Source organism: Staurois parvus, unplaced genomic scaffold (genome assembly GCF_062004578.1).
Source record: "Staurois parvus isolate SC_StPar_1 unplaced genomic scaffold, SC_StPar_1.0 ptg000066l, whole genome shotgun sequence".
Classification (NCBI taxonomy): Eukaryota; Metazoa; Chordata; class Amphibia; order Anura; family Ranidae; genus Staurois; species Staurois parvus.
The window spans coordinates 9,698,960-9,715,514 of NW_028317862.1; the positions used below are offsets into that span (position 1 = coordinate 9,698,960).

Genomic DNA, 16,555 nt, shown 5'->3' on the forward strand with positions numbered 1-16,555 from the left:
CTGTGTGTGTGATGGAGATGAGTAGGTATTTGTAGTCCAAATCAGAACAGCAGCCTTAGGTGATAACAATACAATGAGTGAACATTGTCACCTTAGGAGAAAAGTGTGATACTGACAGGATCACCAAGTGAAAATAAAGGAAAATAGCTGTAAAAAGGAAATTATTGCAGCTACTTCATCTAAGGACTAGTAAGCTGATATATATTTCATTTTGTTATTGTGTTTAGATATACATTAAGTATTTTCTAGATTTTTGCATTTATAGCTCCTACAATGTCGTGTGATTTCCATCCTAGTTATGACAAATACAAAAGGGCTTTTTATTTGAAAAGGATTAGGGCATCGGCCAGGTATGTTTCTTGATACAAAAATTTTATTATTACAAAAATATCATATCAAAAGACTGAATTACTCAAGAAACCCATAAAATTAAAATGTTTTCAAACCAGCCAGAGTAAAGATTAGTTATGAACTCAACTAGAATCGGTGGATTTTTGTATTAAACCATATATCAAAAATACATCACGGGCCAAAATATATGAACAACCTCTTTAATTATACAAAAATAGACATAAAAAGTGTATTAAAACATCTCCATGAACCTCTACTAAACTTCAAATACTCCCATACATGGGAGCTGCTAGATGCCATCTACTATTCAATTGTTATGAAAACATATCAAAAATTCCCCACTTATCATGGAATACGACTCCTAAAATCCGCTGTTATTAAATGGACTGTATAATTAATCTCTTCTGCATAGACAGCCATTTCAAAGTAACTTAAAACTGGAATAAATCGCTACAGCATTATCCTCACTGCTCTATACAAATCTTTATTGCTCCTGAAGAATCTTGGCTAACATGCATAGGTAAGTCTTTCTTCTGTGGAATTTTCATAATTATCTTACTCCATTCTGTTCTATGAGATCCCTAGCATGGACTAAGATCTTCTGCTGATTGATAGTGTGTTGGTGTGTAAGGGAGGTTCAGGAAACATACACTCTATCTTCCTCTGCACAAGGCCCTTGTCTTAGGCGCTGGATGGAGGTGTGCATTTACATTTACATTTGGTTGAGTCCATAACTAATCTTTATTATTGCTTGTTTGAATTTTTGATTGACTAGGGACTCCCAGGTCATTAGTTCATGGACCTTGAAGCTGTTCTTTTGTATAAAATTAGAATGTTTCCAGTTCTACCATAAGGTCAATTAAAAACATCCCTGTGTCTGCTAAAACTGACCAACCAAAATCTTCTAAGATTTCCCAAATTCAAGCTAAACAGAATATAGCTCAGCTCTCATAATTAGCCTGATATATCATGAATTAGAAATATGTTCAGTCCATGTTTATACATATCTGCCCATATGAGGCACCTAGTATAAATGCGAAAGTGAACATCAATCATATTCAAGAGAACAAAGTCTCAAACAATTATTGTTTGTAGCTTCCTGTGAATATGCAAATATTAAACATTCCATAACAGCACAAAATTTTAGGAGAAAGCTTTTCCTGAATAACATCATGGCAGCATACAAATGGGTAGTTTCTGCCCTCACTCCTACCCCACAGAACCCCTCTCTCATAAAGTTTGAGGCTGATCCAGTCCACATGTTCCTATTTTGTCCTTTTCACCTCTTAGGACTGAGCAAGATCTGCATGCAGCTCTCCTTACCTAGCTGCAGTAAACTTGTGACTGACCACCTGTTGCTCCTCAGGTGCAGACCCCACTTTCTGAACTCCTAAGCAAGGAACTTTGCATGTGTGTTGAGGCTGACATTTGGGATTGTTGCTTTGCTAAATGCAAGTCTGTTCTCAAGAGTGACACCATGATTGTGCAGATTTATAGCATATAGATGCTGCTTGATTTTAATGCCTTTTATTGCCTCTGAGCGTGCAGGCTCTCTATCTGATTTTCCATAAGTGATCATCTCTGGATCTATGGAGCCACTTATGGCAGCTGCAACACTTTATAAATTCCACAGCAGCTTGGGGCAGAATGAACCCACCTGCCTGAATACATGCTAAGGATTCAGAACTTTTAGGGGGACTTCATATTCTGTGTCCCATGTGCTGTATACCATGGGAGAGCGGCAGGGGCAGACTGACAACTCATGAGGCCCCCGGGCAATAGGGGATCATGGGGCCCCTGTGTCCTTGCCCAAACTCAAAAAAGCCTATGCCTAGGGGCATCTCATGGGGCCCCCTACTGATCACGGGCCCTCGGGCACTGCTTGAGTTTCCAAGTGGTCAGTCCGCCCCTGGAGAGCAGATATAGTGAATGCAGTGTCTTGGGTTTAGTAACACTTTAAGACTACTGTTAAAAACAATGGTAACCATTGCAGTGATTCCCTATTGGACAAACAGGCTTCGATTGCCTCTTCCGTTTCAAACTCAGTTAATGGGAACCAGTCCTTTCATCTCTTAGATGAGATCTTCTGTTGCAGGGTACAATACTCCACCCTTGTTTCTCTCTCCTCCAGTTATTGGCAGTATTTCTGAGCCGATATCTATACTCCAGAGATGGTGCACTAATATAGTTTATAGTGGGATTTAAGTAACGTGCATCCAGTTACAACTGCTTCTGATTTCTTGTTTCAATCCCTACGTCATCCACTATATTGTGGGCTTTTTACAGACCATCCTAAAGATTGGGTTGATCTTCAACTCTCTTAAGAGTGCAGATCTCAGAACTCTATACCATCTCCAATGTCTTGTGGGAGAAATACCCCTTTCTCATTCTCAGTGGACTGCATACCCCAGATAGAGCCAAAACTCTTGGTATTGACTTCTTGACACCTCCAGATGGGATCACTTTCAGTTCAGTGATCCATGAAGACAGACTCTCTAATGGCCATCACCTCCAGTCAGAATGTTTGCAGAAATCAGGAACTTAGACGTCGAGGGACCATTTTTGGTGTTCTGCCCAGTGTGGGTATCATTTATACCCATGCTGCGATGCAATCCTAAGTTGCTTTAGCATCTTATGAGAAAGTAAATAAAAATAAAATTGTTCTCCCTGCACACAAGACTACTTTGGATGACCAGTTGAATTTGCTGGATGTCAGGATACTACTAGCTTAATTACAAACTTCGGCTCCATTAGAGATTTAGGCCATCTCTGTGTCACTTTTTCTGGCAAAATCAGAGGAAAGAAAACATCATCCAGATTCATCAATGGATATAGGGCTAAAGGCTTGGCTCCTATGGAAGTGATAACACATATGGCTCACCGTGGTGTGAAGCTAGCACCCTTATTCTGTTAATTTTGTAGTTTCTGTTAGCTTGAACTGTGGAACCTTACTTTTTCTGGACCCACTTTTCTTTGAGGCTAGTCATTTCCCATTCATATTATACTACGGCATTAGTCAGAAAAACAGAAAATCATGAGCAACTCCAAGGGAGTCTACCCATTCATATGCTGCCATGGAGTTAATCAGGAAAGAAAAATTACAGTAAGTATTTGATAACAATTTTCCACGTTCTTATATCAGTGATAACCATCATAGTAGAGAAACACAAATTGGCCTACAGGACTGTATCAGGACTAAAGGCAATTAAAAAACCAAGGGTGTTAGTCCCTTGATTTACACTTTTGCTCTCATCCTGCTGTATGCCATATTTGGTCATGGAATATTCAACTAATATGATTTCCTACTTGTGCATGCTTCCCAAAGGGGGCTAAGGTCCACCTATATATAAATGCACTTACACATACATATTCATACACTGATCAGCCCTAATCCTATAACTACAACCTAATATTGAGTAGATCCCTGTTTTTCCACCAAAACAGCTCTGACCCATCAGGCATGGATACCACTAAACCTCTGAAGGTATGATGAGGTATCTGACACCACGCCATAAGTAGCAGATCATGTAAGCACTGCGTGTTGTGAGGTGGGGCCTCCATGGATTGGACTTGTTTTTTCAGCACATGCCACAGAGATTTTGGAGGCCAAGTAAAAACCTCACACTCTTTGTTGTGTTCTTCAAACCATTCTTCAGCCATTTTTGCAGTGTGGCAGGGAGCATTGTCCTGCTGAAAGAGGCCACTGCTATCAGGGAATACTGTTTGCACAAGCGGTATATTTGATTAGAAACAATGCTTAGGTAGGTTGTACATGTCAATTGAAATTCACATGAATGGCAGACACCAAGGTTTCCCAGCAGAACGTTGTCCAAAGCATCACACTTCCTCTGCCAGCTTTCCTTCATCCCATAGTGCATCTTGATGCAATCTCTTCCCTAAGTAGGTGATGCACATGCCTCCAGCCATTCACTATGTAAAAGAAAACATGATACATTATTCCCGGCCACCTTCTCCCATTGCTCTGTGGTCTAACTCTCATGCTCATGTGCACGGGTCAGCATAGCCCCGCATACACAGAAAACTGCAATGTCCCTTTTTTCTGCTTTCTACACTTCAACTTCAGGGCCAACATGTTTATTTGCTGCCCTATATCCCACCAACTTTCAGATGCCATTGTAACAAGATGATCAATGTTATTCACTTAATCTGTCAGTGGTAATACAATTATGGCTGATCGGTGTATGACTCACTTGGTTGCTGTGGAGGCCAATTGTAGAGATATTCATGATTGAAAGTGACAACTTATATACTGTACATTGATGGATCCATAAAAAATGATAATCCCTCTGATGAAGCCACGTGTCCCTGTGGCGTAACCTGTAGGGGAAGGGCTTGATGTCACAACCCTTGCGGAGAACAAGACTGGTAAACCTGAGAACATTAATGATTTTCCATTGTAAACCTATATAGTCTAATGCTGGCTATATCTGGTATGTTGGAGCACCAGTAATATGCAAGTGGTTTTCTGTACTGCCATATATAAAAAAATAAAGTGTTTTTAAAGATAAAGCACTAGCTTAGTCCATTTTCTTCTTCTGCTGAGCAGAGGAGCAAGGAGGAGGAGTATTAGAGAATACACCTTTACCCTGAATGAAGTATTTGAATATGGTCCAGCAATTGGAAAGAAGAAGTTGAACATAAAGTCTACATAAGAGGGGTACAAGCATTTCTTGACTCAGCATTTGTTTGGACATGGGCTCCAGATGAGAGCACATCTGGTGTTGCTGGCGGTCTTTCACAAATGTGAAAGGAACACTGGAGAATGGAAATGCTTGAATTCATTTTTGAAATTTTGAGCAAGAAAGAAGGAGTGAAGACACTATAGTTATCATTGCATGAGACTCAAGAGTGTGTTTTTAGCACTGTGGTATAGTGCTTTAGTTTATGTTGAAAGTGTGGCCCTGGATAATGTACCCATGCGTGTGTGTATTTTAATATCATACTATACAGTGCACACTAATATTTATAGCACTACTAAACAAACCCAGGCATGGAGCCTTCATGCAATGGAATTCACAGTGATGGGTGAAAAAGTAATACCACTGTATACATATATGGAATGTATGGACTCTCTTTTATTTGCCATCATCTTTACAGCGGTATATATTGCCTTGTGATGGGTGAGGTATAAACACTGCCATGCATATTTAAGGAATAGGTGGACTTGGCATCACCTTTATATTAGAGCATTCTGCCTGAGATTGCATAGACGTGAAAAGAAAAAACGTTCTCTAATGGATCCATTGATGTATTATAAGGTGGTGCTTTCATCTATTATCTCGACAATTGGCCTGTACAACAGCCAAGCGAGGCATATAAATCCATGTGTACCAGTGCATAAAAAAATAAATTATAATATATATATATATGACACAGTTAGATCCATATATATTTGGACACAGGCATAATTTTAGTTTTTTTTTTCCAGGTACACTGGGACAAAAAAGTATTTAGTCAGCCACCAATTGTGCAAGTTCTCCCACTTAAAAAGATGAGAGGCCTGTAATTGGCATCATAGGTAGACCTCAACTATGAGAGACAAAATGAGAAAAAAAATCCAGACAATCACATTGGCTGATTTGGAAAGAATTTATTTGCAAATTATGGTGGAAAATAAGTATTTGGTCAATATCAAAAGTTCATCTCAATACTTTGTTATATATCCTTTGTTGACAATGACAGGTCAAACGTTTCCTGTAAGTCTTCACAAGGTTGGCACACAATTAAGAAGAAGAGGAGCCTAGAGTGTCTGTGGGAGATGCCAGAAGAGGAGGTTCGGGGGCTGTTCTGTGCAATACTATTGCAGAACAGGTAAGTATAATATGTTTGTGTTGCAAAAACAATTGGAGATTTTTTTTTTTTTTTTAATAACACACACACAACATTTTACATTGATATAGTTTTATGGTTTACACAATCAAAAGGTTCTTGATGAAAAAAGTATGTGAACTTCGAGTATAATGCTAATTTGAAAACAGGATAACTTGAAAGTAAATGGCTGTGTATCAACAGTATAAAACCATTTATACACATCATTGATTTTCATAAACTGCAAAGTGATAAGGCTTTCTATGAGAACACAGATAGTCGCTGTCATAATTAAAAGGAATTTTTACTTATCTGTAAATTTCATAATTCCATATGTTGGAGTACAGTACAGGACACAGACTGTGTATATTTAGAGCCCCAGGGTTATAAACTGGTACCTTCAGGTGATTGGACATTGGCAAGCTTTTGAGGACAAGTCCCCTGGATATCCCTCCTATAATTCTACACCACTCTGTGAATCCTCAGTTTTGTAGCAAGAAATGCAGGCTACAGTACTCAAAGATACAGAATTTTCAGGTACGTTCGGCTGCAAGAACACAAAGAGGGAAGGACTAGGTCTTCATTAAGGGGGAAGTCTGATACCATCAGAAGGGAATGGCCTTAGAAGTAACACTACCATGTCCCTGTGAAGGATGAGGAATGGCCTTTGGAAGAAAGAGCATCAAGCTTGGGGACAGTGACAGATTTCATAGCAACCAAATAATGCCACTTTGAAGGAGAGGTCATCTGAGGGGATTTCCCTTGCCGGATCAACGGGTTGTTTCTGAAAGGAAGGGAGAACCAGACCGAGGTCCCAAGGAAACTCAGGGTGCTCTAAGAGGGGCCTAATGCAAAATATACCTTGAACAATAGGGAGCAAGGCTACTGTTTTTTTAAAGAAAAAATGGACAAGGCCAAAACATGTCCTTTCAGAGTGCTTAAAAAGTGTTACTAAACCCACAACAGTAAAATCAGTCTTTATATGCAGTAAAGCATGCTTGTTAAGCATGCTTTACTGCATTGTGTGTGGAACCTAAGGGGTTTATCATCTGCATTGTGTAAAAAGGCTGTTTGATCCTGTCTTCTCTGATCCTCCCCTTCTACTGTCCCAATCCTTCTGCCGATAGAACAGAGCCTTGGGTGCCAGCTGCACGCGCTCAGTTTGGTGTGTATTGCTATAGCTCAATCAGGGGAGAATGAAAACCTCTCCTACAAGCTTTAACTAGTGCTCTGCTGAACACTGATAGAAGTCACAAGACTGCTCTAACTGCTGATGAAAAAAAGTATTTAGCAGTTTATATTTACTAAAATAATTGCATTTCCATATTTTGTGTACTGTGGGAGACCAGATATAGTGAATGCAGGGTCCTGAGTTTAGTAACATTTAAGTTCTGGTCAAGTCCTGATTGTAAGATGGCCAGAATTTAAGGCACAGGGTAGTCTCTGGCACTGAAGTGCCTTTATACTCTAAATAATTAACATATTGGCGTACTTAACTTGTTCTCGGTAAACTTACTTGGGAGCAAAAACACGAAAATCATTACCTTCTTCGAAGCAAACTTGGACTGCTTGTGATATGTTGGCTTTGTAGAAGATTCGGTTCAGGAGGCAGAAAATATGTGCCTGGAGCTTCTTTGTTACCACTTGAAAACCAGGGATACGTTGCTGTCACATTCACTGCTCTTGTGTTTCCTGTGTTTGGTGTCACCTCTGTGTTAAAATGAATGCCATGCTGTGAAGCATATGGTCCTTGAGAATCACTTTCTAATGCATTTAATTTCTTTAATGGTGGTGTAAACTTTTTTGTTTGTCTTATTGTTGCTTAAAAAAGAAAGCATAAAAACATTATTTAGCATATTATGCAAATAAGCTAGTAACAGCAATTGAAGGCTGTTTACAATTGTGTGACATCTGCCCTGAAGGTACAAATGTGACAGGACTTATAATTAATGTTGTGTGACATTCTTCCTAACATATTCATTTTAGCTGTACATAATGCAATCACAGCCTACCCTCAAAATATACCAGTAAACAACCTTAATATTTTTATTGCAACTATTTTTCTCTATAGGAAAATAGGTTTAAACCTCCATAAATGTATACTTTTATTGTGCCCTAGATTCAAAATCAGATTTGAAGTAATACAGTGCATCGATAAGGTATTCACAGTGCTTAACTTTTGCCACATTTTGTTGTGTTACAGCCTTATTCCAAAATGGATTCAATTAATTTTTTTCCTCAACATTCTACAAACAATACCCCATAATGACAACCTGAAAGAAGTTTGTTTTGAAATCTTTGCAATTTATTAAAAAAAAAAAAAAAAAAAACACATGTACATAAGTATTCACAGCCTTTGCCATGACACTCAAAATTGAGCACTGGTGCATCCTGTTCCCACTGATCATCCTTGAGATGTTTCCACAACTTGATTGGAGTCCACCTGTGGGAAATTTAGTTGATTGGACATGATTAGGAAAGGCATAAAGGTCCCTCAGTTAACAGTGCATGTCAGAGCACAAACCAAGCCATGAAGTCCAAGGAATTGTCCGTAGACCTCTGAGACAGGATTGTAGCAAGGCACAGATCTGGGGAAGGGTACAGAAAAATGTCTGCAGCATTGAAGATCCCAATGAGCACAGTGGCCTCCATCATCTGTAAATAGAAGAAGTTTGGAACCACCAGGAATCTTCCAAGAGTGGGCCGCCCAGCCAAAATGAGCAATCGAGGGAGAAGGGCCTTATCCAGGGAGGTAACCAAGCATTCGATGGTCACTCTGAAAGAGCTCCAGTGTTTCTCTGTGGAGAGAAGAGAACCTTCCAGAAGAACAACCATCTCTGCAGCACTCCACCAATCAGGCCTGTATGGTAGAGTGGCCAGAGGGAAGCCACTCCTCAGTAAAAAGGCAAATGGTGGCCCGTTTGGGGTTTACCATAAGGCACCTGAGCGACTCTCAGACCATGAGAAACAAAACGCTCTGGTCTGATGAAACAAAGACTGAACTCTTTGGCCTGAATGCCAAGCATCATGTCTGGAGGAAACAAGACATCGCTCACCACCTAGCCAATGCCATCCCTACAATGAAGGATGGTGGTGGCAGCATCATGCTGTGCGGATGTTTTTCAACGTCAGGAACTGGGAGACTAGTCAGGATCGAAGGAAAGATGAATGAATCAATGTACAGAGATATCCTTGATGAAAACCTGTTCCACAGCACTCTGGACCTTAGGCTAGGGCGATGGTTCATCGTTCAATAGGACAACGACCCCAAGCACACAGCCCACATAACAAAGGAGTGGCTAAGGCCAACTCTGTGAATGTCGTGGAGTGGCCCAACCAGAGCTCAGACTTGAACCCGATTGAACATCTCTGGAGAGATCTGAAAATAGCTGTGCACTGACGCTGTCCATCCAACCTGATGGAGCTTGAGAGGTACTGCAAAGAAGAATAGGAGAAATTGCCCAAAAATAGGTGTGCCAAGCTTGTAGCATCATACTCAAGACTATTTGAGGCTGTAATTGGTGCTAAAGGTGCTTTAACAAAGTATTGAGCAAAGGCTGTGAATACTTATGTACATGTGTTTTTTTTTTTGTTTTTTTGTTTTTTTTTAATAAATTGAAAAGACTTCAAAACTAACTTCTTTTACATTGTCATTATGGGGTATTGTTTGTAGAACGTTGAGGAAAAAAATGAATTGAATCCATTTTGGAATAAGGCTGTAACATAACAAAATGTGGCAAAAGTTGAGCGCTGTGAATACATTCTGGATGCACTGTCAAACAACCACAATATCTACATTTAAAGTAAAATCAGACATGCATAAAATTTCTCATTGTTCATTAAAAGAGAAGGTCCTTTTTTTTTTCCTCACATAAATCACTATCCAGTGATTATATATATATATATATATATATATATGTATCAATGAGTGGCATATGTGGTGGAAACAATGTCTTAAAGTGACTTGTTACAAAAACATTGTGCCAAAAATTTGCTTGCAAAAGAAGAGGGATTATACTTCGATACTCCACTTCTCGTTCTTTGGATCTTCATTTTCTTGCAGAGCTACAGCCTCTAGCAGACTTTTCACATTTAACACATTTCTGTCTGTGTTGGATGCCTGATCCCCTTGCTACATGCCGTGGTCTCTTCTCCCACCCCACCACGTCACTACAAGACATAGGAATGACAAGGGAGCCAGAACTAGAGTGTGTGGCAAGGGACACTCCTGGACATGTCAGATGTGAAACTTCTATGTGAAGCCATAGCTCTGCTAAGATTGAAGCTTCAGGAAGCAGGCAGGGGAGGCGAGTAAAAACATTTATTTATTTTTATTGTGTGTGACACTTCAAGGAGTCACTTCAAAGCCTCTTGTTGTTTGTTGGAAAACAAAACAGATGAAATGAGGCATATAAACCCAACATTTTAAATGTCTTTGTTTTTATTTCTCTGAGCTCCAGTGCCAGCCCAAAATTCATAATCCCAACATCAGGCTGAAGATAAAACGTTAAGGCATTCAGCGTTCAAAACTTTATTCAAGTGATCACATAGCATAAAATTAGCATGTTTCAGGCCCGTGCAGGACTCCTTTTCTGAGGCATGTGGTTAAGCAGCTGGGGATAAAGACTGCTGGTCTCTGTGGGAGAACAACAGTTTCTTGGCAGGTGTCTGACAGGCTGCCTGTTTTGCCACAACTATTTCTCTCCAATCAGCAATGTTCATACTCCCACAGGGAATATGTATTTTGCACTGGTGCAGGAGAGCAGTGAAGAATAATACAACACATTCAAAAGCTATACTGATATGTAGCCTTATTTGGTCTATTTTGTTTCCCAACAAACTGCAAATAGGCTTTAGGGCCTATTTACATTACTGTGTTGCATTAAAGTGCATTTTACCATTACTGTGAGAGGTGTGCAAATATATTCCTCTGACAAAGACAAAAGCAACACTTGTTTGTGACAGAAAAAGGAAATAATTACTAGAGATGCACAGAAATTTCGGCCACCGAAACATATCGGCCAAAAATAGCCCTGTTGGCATTTTGCCAATAGGAACAATTTAGCAGATGCAGGTGCCTTGTGTACACAGGGACTGTGTGTAGTGCAGATGTGATGGGGGGGGGGGGGGGGCAGCTGAGAAAGGCAAAAGAGGAGAAGTGTATACAGTGACTAGCTGTCAGTTTTTAAATGAATTACCAGGTTTTGATTTTCTTCGCTATAACTCAGAGAATCAGCTGTCACTTTCCCCCCAGCTAGAAGAAAGAGTTTCCTTTTAGTTTATTTCCCGGAGTTAAAAGAAACAATGTTTCCTTTTAGTTTCTTTCCTGAAATAAAAGAAACAAAGCTCCGGAGAAAGTGACAGCTAATTCTGTGAGCTATATTGAAGAAAAAAAAAAAGAAAAAAAAAAAAAAGCCAGCAATTGCATTTAAAAAATCGGCACCGATATATAGTGGCAGCCAGCGAGGGAGTCTCTCTGTATACACTACTACTTCACTGTATACACTGCTCCTCTCCCCCCCACCCCCCTACACTCATAGGGGAGTATTGGTCCCCTATGTGATAGCAATAAAATCATAGGTTAAAAAAATAAATACAAATATACATGAAAGTCGAAAAAAAATACAAAAAAAAAAAAATTAGAGCCTCCACACCCCCACATATGCAGTCATTTTGGTTCGTTTTCGGCACATACATTCTGAATTTTCGGTATCTGTTTCAGGCACCAGAATTTTAATTTCGGTGCACCACTAATAATTACATTGCTTGTTGAGGTATCATTGCTGTATGTGTTCCTCTCTGAAAGATTTCTCTCCTTGTGGGTTACAGGGCAAGAAGGGAGGGTAAATCTTTCCAATGAAATAAACAGACAGGCGTTAATACCTGACAGAGTTCTGTCAGGTCAAAACTTCTGACTGGAGTTGGGCTAAGGCTGAACATACATTATACAATTTTCTTGCACAATTTTCCTTTAGATTTACCAAAAATGAGGTCAAACCTAAATACTTTCAATTTGTAGGCAATCAGGCAGGCCCTTGCACTACATCCTTGAAGGTAAATCTAAAGTAAATTGAACAAAAAAAAAAAAAAATTGTATAATGTACAGTATGGCCAGCTTTAAAGTGAATCTATCACTTTTTCTTCCAGTATTAAAAGCTTGCCCCTTCCCTCCTGCCTCCCATAAATTCCTACTGGCTCATCACTTGGAGTGGTTGTCTCGCAGGCAAACAGGAAGGCCAAGAAGTGTTGAAGCCAGGGGCGGACTGACCATTTGGAAACTCAGGCACTGCCCGAGGGCCCGGGGTCAGTAGGGAGCACCATGAGATGCCCCTGGTACCTTTTTCATAGCCTTTTTTGAGTTTGGGCAAGGACACGGGGGCCCCATGATCCCCTATTGCCCGGGAGCCCCATGAGTTGTCATGTCGATCCTAGTTGAAGCTTTTCCTGAGCAGAAAGACCAAGGAATTGGGTGGATCTGCAAGTATGTGTGAACACAATGCCTGCATTTTACCAGTGCAAAGCTTTAGTGTGAACTGAGCACACAGACAACAATAGTATTTGTTGTGTCCTTGCATTGCTCAATGCAGATCAATTCAAAGGTTAATGCTCTAGGTGTGAACAATTCTCTGGCCAGACTGTCAGATGAATATGTTAGGATCATTCACACCATGCAGTGATTTGCCTTTACAGTTACCTTCCAGCAAAGGGAAATACATTTATTAGCAAAAACAGAGTTGAATAAAATGTTTTTGTTAAGCAATTGTGGTTCATTGACATAAATCACTGACTGAGATTCCAGGTACTTATTTTTATAGTACTTTTTCAGTGACTGTAGCCAATTTAGAGAAAAACTAAACTAGAAAATACTTATGTATTATGACGAGGACAATCCCTGCTACTATGGAAATAGGTTTAAATGGGCACATTCCCCATCCCCGACTCTCAAAGTCAGTTTGAGAAGCTCCAGCAGAAGATTTGTGAGCAGAGAAAGCTACGTTTTAAGTTTTCCCTCAATTTTGTAAGTCTGGATTGGGGCTGAAAGCTTGAAGACTCCAAACAGCATTGGGTAGGACGGAATCTTCAGTTCTGTGTCCAGGGCTTGCTAATTGCCTACAGCCTGTGTGAGTGCACAGATTCTCAGGACCATTATAAGGCAAATCTGGGCATATCTCATTGGATTGTGAGGTGGAGGTGGCATAGCAGTTGCTGCCATTTAAATTCAGAGCCCTCTTGGGAGACCTGGTTGTCTCTGTCTGAGACTGAATTCCTGGTAAGGAGGACTTCTTGCCCAAAGGACATGGAATGTTGGGGCGGCTCCACGAACCTGAGAGACAAAGTGAGGGTCTAGGATACTGAGAAAGCAAAAGGTGGCTAGCAAGTTCAAGGGGGATGGAGGAAGTTCAGAAGTCTCAAGGAGAGTGAGCAAACCCAGGGGGCTGGAGAATCATGTTGAGGTCAGGAGTAGGCCTGTGCAGTAAGGAACTGCAAGTTAAAGCATAAATACTGCTGACAGGCAGCTCAACATTTATGTTATTTGCTATATTTACTGGAGAAGAACCCCTTTATGGGTAATCCACATGTGTATGAACTTTCATTTTTGTTCTTTAAAAAAAAAAAAAAAAAAAACAGGCTGCCACACCCTTAAACCTAATAGCTGGCTGCAATGGTCACACTAGAAAATACATCTAGCACGGAGCTAACCACCGCTCATATCACAGTATATTAACTAACATTTAAAATTAAACATAAAGCTATACTTTGGAACTGAGGGCCAATTGCTAAGAATGCACATACTATATACTCTTGTTATTTAACTGTTAATCTCTGATAGGTTCATAATATATATATATATATATACCGTATTTGCCGGCGTATAAGACGACTGGGCATATAAGACGACCCCCTACTTTTCCTGTTAAAATATAGGGTTTGAGCTATACTCGCCGTATAAGACTACCCCTCTTCCAACGTGCCCCATCATTGGTGTCAGTGGGGAGCAGGAATAGTGCCCCATCATTGGTATCAGTGGGGAGAAAAGTGCCCCATCATTGGTGTCAGTGGGGGAGGAATAATGCCCCATCGTTGGTGTCAGTGGGGGAGGAATAGTGCCCCATCGTTGGTGTCAGTGGGGGAGGAATAGTGCCCCATCGTTGGTGTCAGTGGGGGAGGAATAGTGCCCCATCGTTGGTGTCAGTGGGGGAGGAATAGTGCCCCATCGTTGGTGTCAGTGGGGGAGGAATAGTGCCCCATCGTTGGTGTCAGTGGGGGAGGAATAGTGCCCCATCGTTGGTGTCAGTGGGGGAGGAATAGTGCCCCATCGTTGGTGTCAGTGGGGGAGGAATAGTGCCCCATCGTTGGTGTCAGTGGGGGAGGAATAGTGCCCCATCGTTGGTGTCAGTGGGGGAGGAATAGTGCCCCATCATTGGTATCAGTGGGGAGAAAAGTGCCCCATCATTGGTATCAGTGGGGAGGAATAATGCCCCATCGTTGGTGTCAGTGGGGGAGGAATAGTGCCCCATCATTGGTGTCAGTGGGGGAGGAATAGTGCCCCATCATTGGTGTCAGTGGGGGAGGAATAGTGCCCCATCGTTGGTGTCAGTGGGGAGAAGGAATAGTGCCCCATCGTTAGTGTCAGTGGGGGAGAGGAGCGGCTGCTCCTTCTTTCAGTTCGGCCGCTTGATTTTCGCGGGGCCGTTCGGCTCCGCCTACTCGCCGGTGATTGGTCGCCTGTGTGCCTTTCCAGTGCTGGCGCCCAATCACCGGTGAGGAGGCGGAGCCGAGCGGGCGGCGGGACCATCGAGCGGCCGAACTGAAAGAAGGAGCAGCCGCGCTTCCTGGACCGGATCGTCGTGGGACCGGGACCGGAGCCAGGTAAGGTACAGCAGCCCCTCTGCCCACCCCTGTACTTGGTGTGCGTTGGAGGAGGAGGGGGGCGGCGCCGCCCCTCGAAAAAGTGCCGCCCTGACACCGGCTCGCCGTATACCGGCGTATAAGACGACCCCCGACTTTTCAAAAGATTTTCACGGGTTGAAAAGTCGTCTTATACGCCGGTAAATACGGTATATATATATATATATATATATATATTCATGTATACGCTTTTTCTACCTGTGAACTGCATATCTACTTCCTTTTGCAGATCGACAGCCTGTGGAATATCATCTGTACAAGGAGCTGGACCACAAAGCCAATTCTTTAGGTTTTCTTTATCCAATCTAGTGCTGTAATCAAAATCACACAAACCAGTAATGAGTGCATACTACTAGTAGGTACATGTATATTCTAATTTGAAATACATTTCCTGTCGCTTAGATAAAAAATCAGTACTAAAAGTAGAAGGTAAAATAAAATAGAAAGCAGAAAATAGATCTTTCAACATGCAATAAGGAAATAAGTAGCTGCACACATTTTGTAAATAATGAAAACTGTAAGCTAAACTAAAAAAAAAAAAAAAAAAAAAAAAAAATCTTTAGTGTGAGGCAGTTAGCAGTACTTTAAAAATTGGTCAGCCAGTCAAGAAAGCATCACATTAAAGAGAATCTAGAGTGTGAGTATATGGTGAAGTTTGTGTATGTGAGTGTGTGGATAGGGGGTAGAAGTATAAGGGATTTCTATTTTCTCAAAGTAGAGAAGTTCTATGCCTTGAATCTTCTACTTTGATTTTCACAGACAGCAATCAAGTTAAATCAGAGGCTAAAAATGAAGCAGAAAAGCCTGATGTATTATTAATATTATACATGATTTATATAGCGCCAACAGTTTGCGCAGCACTTACAATATAAAGGAAGACAGTAACACCACAATTCAATGCTAGCTCCTGAGAGCTTACAATCTAAAGGAGAGGGGCAAGTGGATCAAAAAGGTATTAACTGTGAGGGATAAGCTGTTGGGAGAAATAAAAGTTTCACTTGTTAGATGAAGGCAGGATAGGATTCCCTGAAGGGATGAGTTTTCAGGGGTCATCTAAAGTGGACAGCATAGAGAATGCTGGGCAAATTGGGGTAGAGAGTCCCAGAGGATGGGAGAGGCTCTAGAATAGTCCTGGAGATGAGCATGAGAGGAGGACAAGGGGAGCTAGAGAGCAATAAATATTGGAAGGAGCAGAGAGGACGGATGGGTAACAAGATTGGTGATGTACCTGGGGGTGGAGTTGTAAATGTAATTGTTAGTATTTTTAATTGTATTAGTTGGGCAATCAGAAGCCAGCGGAAGGATTGGCAGAGAGGAGTGGAGGACACTGAGCAGTTGGTATGGTGGATAAATCTGGCAGCAGCATTCATGAAAGACTGAAGGGGGGATAGCCTGTGTAAAAGGTAGGCCTATGATAAGGGAGTTACAATAGTCAAGCTGAGAGATAGCAAGGGTGATTGAATTT

The 16,555-nt window shown here is 41.1% G+C and overlaps 1 protein-coding gene across 1 annotated transcript in view; it reads right to left on the reverse strand.

Annotated features, from left to right (window-relative positions):
• Positions 1–16,143, reverse strand: part of HFM1 (helicase for meiosis 1) — a 271,262-nt gene extending 255,119 nt beyond the window's left edge. Inside the window, exons 1-4 of the mRNA XM_089668958.1 lie at positions 16,010–16,143; positions 15,289–15,401; positions 13,295–13,504; positions 7,725–8,001 (exon numbers count right to left, since the gene is read on the reverse strand). Of these exons, the coding sequence (XP_089525084.1) occupies positions 7,725–8,001; positions 13,295–13,504; positions 15,289–15,401; positions 16,010–16,143 (734 nt within the window). The remainder of the gene's footprint in view (positions 1–7,724; positions 8,002–13,294; positions 13,505–15,288; positions 15,402–16,009) is intronic.
• Between the last annotated feature and the right edge of the window lie 412 nt (positions 16,144–16,555).